The sequence below is a fragment of the Babylonia areolata genome, chromosome 20 (genome assembly GCF_041734735.1).
Source record: "Babylonia areolata isolate BAREFJ2019XMU chromosome 20, ASM4173473v1, whole genome shotgun sequence".
NCBI classification, from domain to species: domain Eukaryota; kingdom Metazoa; phylum Mollusca; class Gastropoda; order Neogastropoda; family Buccinidae; genus Babylonia; species Babylonia areolata.
In genome coordinates this window covers 45195589-45207289 of record NC_134895.1, presented here as the reverse complement: position 1 = coordinate 45207289, position 11701 = coordinate 45195589, and the positions used below count along the sequence as shown (strand labels likewise).

General features: G+C 45.0%; 1 protein-coding gene across 1 annotated transcript in view; it reads right to left on the bottom strand.

Moving 5' to 3' along the window:
• Positions 1-258: 258 nt before the first annotated feature.
• Positions 259-11701, bottom strand: part of LOC143295069 (neuronal calcium sensor 2-like) — a 13696-nt gene continuing 2253 nt past the window's right edge. Inside the window, exons 2-4 of the mRNA XM_076606629.1 lie at positions 10870-11049; positions 9247-9342; positions 259-573 (exon numbers count right to left, since the gene is read on the bottom strand). Of these exons, the coding sequence (XP_076462744.1) occupies positions 259-573; positions 9247-9342; positions 10870-11049 (591 nt within the window). The remainder of the gene's footprint in view (positions 574-9246; positions 9343-10869; positions 11050-11701) is intronic.

The window sequence follows — 11701 nt, the reverse complement described above, 5'->3', positions numbered from 1 at the left end:
AGGGCCCATTATTTTTACACCCAGGACTGTGCAGGTCTTTACTTCTTCAACATTTGGGCTTCACGATCTCATGACCTAAGGAATGCAAAAGTTCTTCAGGAGGCATTCCTCGGGGCCACTAAAAACATACGAGTGAGGCTGCGCTTCAAGTCCACTTTATCACAGCTTTTGCTACTTCGGCAAAAAACCACACACATAAAAAACAAATCAAACACGGCCCTCGTTCCAAGCCAGGGCCTATTAGAAGTCCACACTCCCCTACTCTTTGGGGCCTGCCGGTCCTGGTTCTTGTTCTCGTCTACTGATTCTTGTCTCTTCCACTGGTTTTGATTGACATTGTGGTGGCTCCACCGGTTCTGGCGCATAAACCTCTAGGTCCTCGGGTGACCCTGCGTCTGCCGTCAGCATCTCGTAGAGACACTGGTCGTTGAGGCAGCCGTGGATGAACTCCTCCCTGGTCAACACGCCGTCGTTGTTGCTGTCCATCTTGTCGAAGATCCTGGCGGTGCGATCCTTCGGCGTTTCCTTATCCTCCGGCTTTACCACGGCGGTGCCCAGCATGTCGTAGATGGCCTGCAACATCACCATCATCATCAATCATCATCGTACCGTCTGTTGTTGCTGTTATCACAATACGTTCCACTTTCATTGTTCTCTTCAATGTCGACCTGACTATGATATCATGAGAAAGACTTTCGCGAGTGCTCACGGGCGCGCGCACACACGCACACACACACGTACACACACACACGTACACACACACACACACGCACACGTACACATCCAGAGAGGAGTGATCCACAGCTAACCATGATAAAAAATGTGTTTACCATCGACGGTGCGACATATCACTCAGTCTTAGTTTAGTTGTGAAATGTTCGGTTAGTGTTCTGTTTTTCAGACCCCCAACCTCCCCCCCCTCGCCCCCCACCACCACATTGATGTTTTCCATTGGTTGAATACACAACAACATGAAATGCGCTCTACAATCTTTCATTGAAAACAAGTGGCACAGCTGTTGAAACATGAACAACTCCTCCCAATACAGGAACACCCTTATAATTCCTCCTTCCCCTCTCCCCTTTACAGACGTCCCCCCTCTCCTCCCCCCCCCACTCCCCGCACCATCTTCCTTCCCTCCCACCCTTTTCCTCCATCATTCTTTCTCCACGCCACATTTGGTGTTGTTGCACTGTGTTATGGTGTGTGTATGTGTGTGTGTGTGTGTGTGTGTGTGTGTGTGTGTGTTTGCACGGGCTAACGGTAGATCAAGTTCAAGCGTTTAAGATCAAGTTATCCACGTTAGCGTTGCGGTGGGTGGATGGATTGTGGGAACAATGTCTTACCAAACATGCACACACGGCTGGAAAATGGGGCATGACTGCTAAAACAGCTTCATAACGGTTGCAGACATATTTATAAATGTCCCAGGAAACGATTTGCAGCCTATGCAGGCTGAGAACGATTATAAAAAAAAAGAAGAAAAAAAAAGAAGGGTTAAAAAATACCAAAAGACCACATCGCTGTGATAGCTCGGTGAGCAATAGACGCCTCAGATCAACATCGTTAACCCTTTCACCGCCAGTCAATTTAGAGTACAAAATTCCCTTGTGGTATAAACATAGAAAAGACAGTGGCTAAGAATGGTTGGGGAGTCCCCCTGCGATGTATAGAAAATATGGCCTATCCTACCACCAAACATTAAGAGCAGTCGGTTCATGGATAACAGACCAATGAATGGTCAGCTTTCAGTGACATGGGTCCTCTACCACGCCTGTGCATAAATGCGAGTTTGGCGGCGAAAGGGTTAAGTAAGAACAACAATAACAGCAGCAACGGGAAAGCAGCAGCTTATCTCCAACCCATCTCGGATACGCACCAACCCTCCCCCATAACACCCTGCAATGGCACATGACAGCAAGTGTTGCTCAACTAAGTTGTGCCCATCAACCATTTTCAGAACCACACTGCCAAATCGTCAGAACGCTCTAAGTTATTATAAACAGGCTTCACAAAAACGTTCGGGCCTGTTCCTTAACTCTTTCCATACGAACGGCGAAAGAGACGACGTTAACAGCGTTTTACCCCAATTACCATCATCAAAATACAAAATATTGCAAGCGGAAGGCTCTTATACTGAAGACGTGAATGTTGACAAAGAATACCACAATTCTGACGACGGAAAGCTAAAGGTTGGGTCATTCAGACACCCACTGGACATCCGAGGGGTCTGTGTAGAGGAGAAGAGAGGACTGGCCGTACTGAGTGAGTTAAAGCAAAAAAAAACAAAACAAAAAACCCCACAAAACAACAACAAAAAAAAAACCCACACCAACAGAAACAAACAAACAAACAAAAACAACCGAAACAAACAACAGCAACAACAACAAACAAACAAAAAAAATAAACACTATAGACACTATGGTAATTATCAAGCTCTACATAATAGAAATAAACAACAACAGCAACAACAAAATGTGCAAGGCTTCTTAAAAACAACAACAACAACAAAAAAACCCACAATAACAACGGATGAACTGACCAACAAAATAAGAAAGAAAGAAAACAGGAAAGACAGAAATAAAATAGACATCAGCGAGAAAAGCGAAAGGCCAAGATCAATTAAAGAGAGTGACAGAAAAGAGGACATTTCCAGCAAAGAAATGACAAGCATCCTGAAAGAGTCCACTGCACCTCCACTCGACCTGGGAGAAAGCCCATGAAATAATAATAATAATAATAATAATAATAATAATAATTATGTGAACAAGAGATGACGACGACACACGAGCAATAAGGCGTGACAGAGAATACGAGAAAACCGCGAATTATTTCATCTACCACACCGCTTTGCCCACTCCAAATGCACGCATGCGCGTGCACACCTGCCTCATACACTCTCTGCATGATTGATAGACGGGTGGATTGGGGATCGAGAGAGAGTTGGGTAATGGGGTGAAGGGGGGCGGTGGGCGTGGTGGGAGGTGGGGAGGATTGGGGGGAGGGGTGCGGGGTGGGGGTGGTGCGGGGGGCGGGGCGGGGGGAGGGGGTTGGGGGGGGGGGGGGTGAGGCACAAAATGAAATCGATACCCACAGCACACCAGCAGGAAAGATGATGCTTTGGTCAACGTGACCTGCACGAGCTCTCTACGTTATGTTATGAGGACCCGGGTGGTTAGGAAATTATCCGCCACGCAGTTTGCCATTGTGTGTGTGTGTGTGTGTGTGTGTGTGTGTGTGTGTTATATGCGTGTGTGTATGTGCGCGCGCGCGCGCGTTTTTTTGTTTTGTTTGGTGTGTGTGTGTGTGTGTGTGTGTGTGTGTGTGTGTGTGTGTTTCTCCCTCCAATTCTAAGATACTCAATACATGGTGCAGAGACTGGTGTTGTGTGTTGTCCAGAAAGTAGTTTCAACCCTTTCCATGCATCTGCCATGTTGCCGTTTTGGAAACGACGTTCAACTTCTTCTTTGTATAGTTTCTTTGATTCGTTTATTTCTTTTGTCAGTTTCTTTTGTACATTCTTACGTTGACTTCCATCACCGCTCTGAAAAGCTATTTTCTTTTCATTGAGTGTTTTCTTAAGAGACTGTGATACCCAGGGCTTGTTGTTGGGAAAAATCCTGATAGGTTTTTGAGGAATTATCATGTCTTCACAAAAAGATATATACGATGATATAACATCAGTAGCTTCACCCACACTGGCACATGATTCAAGCAATACAGTCCATTCTGTGCATTCATTACAACCTTTCAGTTCATCCACACTCTCAGGCGTCCACACTTTCACACTCTTCTTGATAACTGGTTCCGTCCGGTTTAGAAGGTTAATGGTATTGTGGTCTCAAGTACCGTTAGGTGGGAGAAGAACTGACCTGTACGTACGGGGAATTTTCCATAGCAGAGATCAAGAATCTGGTTGTTACGTGTTGCACAAGTGACATACTGTTTAAAAAAAAAGAGTAAATATGGACTTAAATTACAATGATTAAATCACCCAATATAAAACACGGAGCGTCAGGAGACAGAAATTGCAAGGAGCGGACAGTGTCAGTGATGTCAAAGGCCGCACGTGCAGCACAAGCGGAGAGTGGGATGTCGCACACGGTGACAAACAGCTGGCACAAAACTGGCGGGGCAGGTAGCGGGGTGGTAAGAACACTGACAACAGTTCGACATCAGGCGCGCACAGCTGTTTTCTGACTGTCACACTTGACCTGCTGCACCACTGTTCCCTCACGTTGTTTTGTACCCGAAATGTCACGATCCCTGTCTGTCCTGTCTTTTTTTCCTTCCTCTCTGTTTTTTCCCTTCTAACTTCTTTGTTTCCTTCTTTCGTTCTTTGTTTTTGTCTCTTCTCCCCCCCCCCCCCCACCACCCCCCACCCCTCTCCCTCTCTCTCTCTTAAACTATTCAATACTATTTTTCATAAAGGTGTTTATCCACAAGCCTGGTCAAAAGCTATCAAAATACCATCATAAAAGAAAGGAGATTCTGTAAATGCAGATAACTACAGGGGAGTATCATTGCTTAGCATCTTATCTAAATGTCATTCTTCAATATTGAACACAAGATTATATTCGTGGTTAGAAACTTACACAAACTGATATCGGAGAAACTAGAACCAGGCAGGATTTAGAACGAAATATTCTACAGATGATCAAATTTTTAGTCTCAATGTAATTATACAGAAATGCATGAGTAAGAAGGGCAGAAAACTATATGTTGCATTCGTAGATTTTAAAATAGCGTTCGATTCAGTCACGTATTTATGATGCGTTTATCATTGTGCCCTTTGACAGGTTTTTGCTCATCTATGGCCTTACACTGTGTGTGTGTGTGTGTGTGTGTGTGTGTGTGTGTGTGCGTGCGTGCGTGCGTGTGTGTGTTGTATACTTATGTATGCAGGGGCGTTTGATTTAAAGCGTGCTTTTCAATGTCAACAATGCCTAAGCACTCAGGATGCACAGGAATAAACCTTTGTTTTGTCCCCTTCCCGAACCCAGTCCTCCTTTTATATCGTGGCCCAAGGCCGATGTACATTAAAACATTTCTGAGATCTGAGTTCTCTCTCTCTCTCTTTTTGCCATGCATTCAGCACAGCTGATGACTACCAAGTTCTACCGGGCATTGTTGAGGTGAACCTCACATTGTGTGCACGGGATCAATAAAGAAATAACGTTTCCCCAGGGCACCACACGTTTCTGGTGATCGATACACCACAGATTTAGGATTGGTACATCCACAGGCTGTCAAGATACTTATCGTCAGTAAGTGACTAGTCACCAGCCATGTCAGGCACGAACTGACAGAGCTGTGAAGACAGTCACTGGTCACCAGACAAGCCAGGCATGAACTGACAGAGCTGTGAAGACAGTGACTGGTCACCAGACAAGCCAGGCATGAACTGACAGAGCTGTGAAGACAGTCACTGGTCAACAGACAAGCCAGGCATGAACTGACGGAGCTGTGAAGACAGTGAGTGGTCATCAGCCAAGCAGGGCATAAACTGATGGAGCTGTGATGTAAAGGACTGGTCACCAGCAAAGCTAAACACGAACTGACGACCCAGTAGCTGGCTCACACGCTCAGTCGCAATTTTTATGCGGCGCCTTCTGAAAGGGTAAACTCAACCCACCTCCGTGGATTATATATCCATAGCAAAGTTCTCACTTCTAAAGCTGGCTAACTTCACTACCCCCTTCACCCAAATATACAGCTCTGCACCATCGAACTGTGCTCTTACCCACACGTTCACAGACACTTGAGACACTTTTCTTTCTTATAATCCATATCTGTGGTAAAAGTCCCCAAGCCCCTAAGCCTGCAGACCTACTGGCATACTGTCGCCTTTTCACTGCAAATATGATTTTCCACTGTCCAAATGTTATTGTACCCTATCGCACTGTGCTATCATTCCTTCGTCACACTTGAGATGCTTATCCTTCCCCACTCAATATCTATGGCAAGACCCAAAGCCTACTGACCTACTGACATCCTTTCCCATTTACAATGACAGCACACGTTCACGCTATGTTCTCATCCATGAGAACCTAGTCACGAAGTAAGCAGACTGAATAAATTGTCTGAAGTCTTAGGATTCAATGCATATGGACACATGCGCTTGCTCGATCTGTCAGGCTTTCATTAAACCTATCCTTCTGCCCACCCTCCATCCCCACTCCAGGGTGGTAGGGGAACTGTATGGTGGAACGTCACACCACAAGCTTCCATGGTGGTAGGGGCACTGCACAGTGGAACGCCGGACCATAAGCCTCCATCTCTCACGGTTGTGTGCTAATCACTGGCACTAGCAAAGTAAGCGTTCTATTCGGTTGTTTCTTTCCTTTTTTTTTCTTTTTTTCCCTATTATTTTCTCAACTTACCTTGGAAACAGTTTTATGGCATGTAGGGAATGAAAACCCAAATCAATTACAGATCTTCATTCAGAACCAGTTTTCTATAATGATAAATGATTGGAAATAGTACGATAATACATGGACCCTGGATTAACAAAGCCGTTTACTGTGTTCGCACTTTCTTTAATAATTAATAATGGTATTTATATAGCGCTGAATCTTGTGAAGAGACAAATCAAAGCGCTTTCGCACCAGTCATTCACACGCATGCAAAACTCTAAAACTGTAGAAACTAAAGACAAGGAAGAGGCAGACAAGGGAGGCTATTTTGGGAAGAGGTGGGTTTTAAGGCCAGACTTGAAAGAGCTGAGTGTGGAGACTTGACGAAGCGAAAGAGGAAGTTCATTCCAACTGCAAGGTCCAGAGACAGAGAAAGAACGGCGGCCAACAGTCGAGTGTTTGAATCTGGGTATGCGTAAACAGAGTAGATCCGAAGCCGATCGTAGTGAGCGAGATGGAGTGCAGAGGTGAAAGCAGTCGCAGAGATAGGAAGGGGCAGTTTTGTGAATACATCTATAACATAGAGTGCTGATCTTGTACTTTATTCGGTGTGAGACAGGGAGCCAGTGGAGATGTTGCAAAAGAGGAGTGATGTGCTCAGATCTTTTCTTTCTGAGGACGAGTCGGGCAGCAGAGTTTTGTATGCGCTGAAGGGACTGAATGGATGAAGCAGACAAACCAGACAATAGAGAGTTACAGTAGTCAAGGCGAGAGAGAATGAGAGAAACGACAAGTCTAGATGTTGCGTCAGTGGACAGATATTTCCGGACGGCACTGATGCGCCGCAGTTGACAGTAGCAGGACTGACATGTCTGACTGATAAATTTTTGCATGGACAGTGTATTGTCAAGGACAACACCGAGGTTCCTGGCTGACCTGGAAAGAGGGATGGATGTACTGCCAAGTTTGATTGTGTCAATTGTGATGGAAGACAGTTTTTGTTTAGTTCCTAAGATCATTGCTTCAGTTTTGTCCGCGTTCAATTGTAACTTATTTCGAGTCATCCAGTTTTAAATGTCCAGGAAGCAGTTGGATGTTTCTTGCAAGAGCGACAACAATGAATAACAATTGATTCTTCTATGGAAAATAACACGTCTCTCAGTCCCTATGTGTGTGTGTGTGTGTGTGTGTGTGTGTGTGTGTGTGTGTGTGTGTGTGTGTGTGTGCGTGTGTGTGATGGTGGGGGTGTGCTTGAGAGTGTGTGCATGCATGTGTATTTGGTCACCAGAAATCTCATGAGTTCGTTCGCCTAAGTTAGAACCTTTTGTCCATGACAGTGAAGGGCATGGAGAGGTAAAACATGCACTCACTTCACACCGGTCAGTAATGCTTGTGCACAACCCCGTGGTAAACATTCCCAAAACGTCCTCGAACGGACAGCACAAATGATCTGTATCTGTCACACAGATCTGAATTGACAACGATTAGGTGCAGGGATAAAAACCTGAACTCCTCTCGATACTGGCAAATGGCCAGGACGAACTGCATTGCGCCACAATTCCAACGAACGCGTTTTTTTTCACACCACACTGCATGGTCAGGGAAGCTCGCCAGTAGAAGATCGCTTGGTGGCCGACAGGGAGTAAAATTGACATGGATAAATCTAGAACATCATTATCCACTAGTGGGGATTTTTTTAAATTTTATTTTATTTTATTTTTTATTTTTTTGTCCTGCACAATACAACGGGGCTGGTAATGGTGAAATTAGTATGACGACCTTGTGTATCTGCAAACATGTGAACCTTCACATATGCTCTCTCTCTCTCTCTCTCTTCGTGTGTGTGGGAGTGAGTGAAAGACAGTGCATGTGTATGCTCGTGTGTGGCATAAAAATAGATACAAGTTAAGAATCAAAGTGATACCCCATTGTGGTGGAGTAATCAAAAAGGGGGAGGTTGGAGGGGCACAGAGGATTTGGGGTGGGGTGGGGGGGGGGCGCAGAATAGGGAGCCGAGGTTGTTGGGGGTTACTTTAACCTGCTATTACAGGAGGGGGAGAAATAGAGGGTAGGGGTGTGTGTGTGTGGGAGGGGGGGGGTGAAGAAACACAGGGATGGTGGCGGAAAAGGTAAAGTGGGCGAAAAAAAGGGGGAGGTGGTTGTGATAGGGTGGAGAAAGATACATGATACACACACGGATCTCCCACCTGGACAGACGTCCAAGACTCATCCCCTCGAGCAATGCAACCTCCACTGAACCGTGAATGAATCCCGGAACAAGTGGACATAAAGAGCGTCTGCCAACTGCTCGTTCAATCCCACTCCTACAACCCGCTTTTTGTGACACTTGCTTCACGTGCTCAACGGTGGATAAGTTCTGTGGAACCCAGCTTTCCCAGACAACCAGTGATGACGGTGTTGCTCTGACCAATGTGTCAGTGTTGGGCTCATCGAGCTGTCAGCAAGACACATCACAGTGGGTAGTACTAACCAACCTAAGCAGGCCCTCGCAGCAGGTTCAAGAACGCCCTCTACTTGGAGTGGACCCCACAAAAGGACACCGTGCAGAGGGTGTGGTGTTTAGGGTCTCCACAGAGGGGGGTTCTCTTTGCCACGAGGTCAACAGAAGACCCCTGATTTCTGTCACACTGGTTTCAGACGCGAAAGCTTTGGCAGCAAAATTTTTTTGACCCACTTCTGTTTGTGATGCTGCATTGTACACAACAATGCTGCACAAAAAAGTACAGCTCACCAGATGCGTGTTTTCTAAAAAGAAAAAAACAAACAAACAACAACCAAAAACATCAAAGAATAAGGCAAGTGAATAGTAACTGCTTACGCTATAATGCTTTTCAACTGAATAAAACGAGTTTTAAAAAGTAAAGCTCACCTTGATAATCAACTCCATCTCGCCCTTCTCGATGGTCCCGTTACCATCTATGTCATACATGTTGAAAGCCCACTTCAACTTGTCTTCAGGGTTACCCTGGTTTGGGTGGAATTTGTGCAACAAAACGTTTAATAGTTTGAATAAGACAGTGGGGGAAGGGGGATAGCCTAGTGGTGGTAATGCGCTCGGCTAGTGGCCACGGGTTTAATTCTCATTCATACACAGGCCGAGATTTTTATCATCCCATCCACTAGACCCCGAGTCGAGGTGCCCAAAAAACTATTCACGGGGTTGAGGGAGGAGAAGAATGAATGACATAGATACTTATATAGCGCCTATCCTTGGTCGAACGCCAAGCTCTAAGCGCTTCACAAACACAGGATCATAATTATGCACAACAGGCTGTCTACCTGGGTAAAGCCGATTGACGGCTGCCTTTGGGTGCTCATCATTCGTTTCCTGTGCCATTCAATCAGGTTTCAGTCACGCACACAGACACACTCAGACAGACATGTAACATTTTACGTGTATGACCATTTTGTTTATATAACCCGCCATGTAGGCAGTCATATTCCGTTTTCGGGGATGTGCATGCTGGGTATGCTCTTGTTTCCATAACCCACCGAACGCTGACATGGATTACAGGATCTTTACCGTGCATATTTGATCTTCTGCGTGCCTATACACAGAAACGGGGTTAGGGGGTTCAGGCACTGGTAGGTCTGCACATATGTTGACCTGGGAGATCGGCACAGTCGCCGTTACCGAGATTCGAACCAGGGACCCTCACATTGAAAGTCCAACGTTATAAGCACTCGGCTATTGCGCCCGATGAGATAAACCGAGGTGCCCAAATAAATATTTACAGAGGAAGACTCAATACATCACATAATCAATATACATCACTCAATGAATACACACCACAACACATTAATAACTACAAATATACAGTTAAGTTTTCTATAAATCACGACCCTGTTAGAACGAAGGAACAGACTGTACTGCAGATTTCACAACAAAAAAAAATGATGGTACACTTTATTAAAGCATATCTGTTTGCATGAAATGTCAAAAAGTCGAGAGATGATTCAAATTCTGAAGGCTGCATACGGTCAACACACGGACGTCTGTCTCGGGCACTTTAGCACCATGTACAGCTTGAAAAAACTGCGTTTGAAAACTCGATGTTTCAGCCTAGAACTGACAGTTATTCAGTTGTAAAAAAAAAACGCAACTGTGTTGTTGTTTTTAATTGTAAATTAAAAAGAAAAAAAAAGAAAAAAAAAAGATGAGCAAGTGCAAGAATGCATCTGGTTTATGGGTGGCACTCATTACATTGGCTTCATACACCACTTTTTCTCTCTCTTTTTTTTTTTGCCGAAAAATCAACAGTAATTTCACCATGCCCCCGAAAAATAAGAAAACACTTTCGCAAGGCTTCAACATTGTCGTTAACATCTTTTGTAAACCTTGTGATAATGATATCAATTCCGGACCACCACCACCATTACCACCGCCACCCACCTGCAACTGCCTTCCCCTCCCTCCACAACATGCCCCCCCCCCACACCCCCCACACCCCCCCCCCCCCGCCCGCACCCTCCCTACACTTGGTGGACCCACCTTGTTGGAGGTGATGTTGATGGCCAGCAGGAACTCCTTGAACTCGATGGAACCGCTGCCGTCCTTGTCGAAGGAGCGGAAGACGTGCCGGCAAAACTGGTCCGGCTTGCCTTCAGGGAAGAACTGACAGTACACCTCCATGAACTTCTGCTCGGTCAGCTGCCCGTCTGGACAGTCTTTCTGTCGGTGGGGTTAGGGGTGGGAGTGGGAGTGGGAGTGGGAGGTGGGGGTGGGGGTGGTGGTGGGTGAGGGGGTAAGGGGGTGGTGGGTGGCGGGGCAGACAGATGAAAGATGTATAAAAATATAAATTAAAAAAAAAAGAAAGAAAAAAAGTGACAAACTAAATCAGTGTGTGAAAAGTGATAACCAGTATGTAAAGAAGTGAAAAATGATGATTAGTGTAAAGAAGTGAAAAAGTGATAGTATATAAAGAAATGAAAAACGACAACTCAACCAGTATTATAAAGAAGTGCAAAGTGATAACTCAGTATGTAAAGAAGTGAAAAGTGTTCAACAGTGTATGAAGAAGTGAAAAGTGACAATCAGTATGCAAAGATGCGAACAGTGACAACTAACTCAGTATGTAAAGAAGTGAAAAGTGTTAATGAGTATATATAGGTGAAAAATGACCACTGAATCAGTATATAAAGTGAAATGACCACTCAGTCAGTATATAAAGAAATGAAAAGCGACAACTCAACAAGTATATAAAGATGTGAACAGTGGTAATCAGTATATAAAGAAATGAAAAGTGACAACTCAACAAGCATATAAAGATGTGAACGGTGGTAATCAGTATATAAAGAAATGAAAAGCGACAACTCAGTCAGTA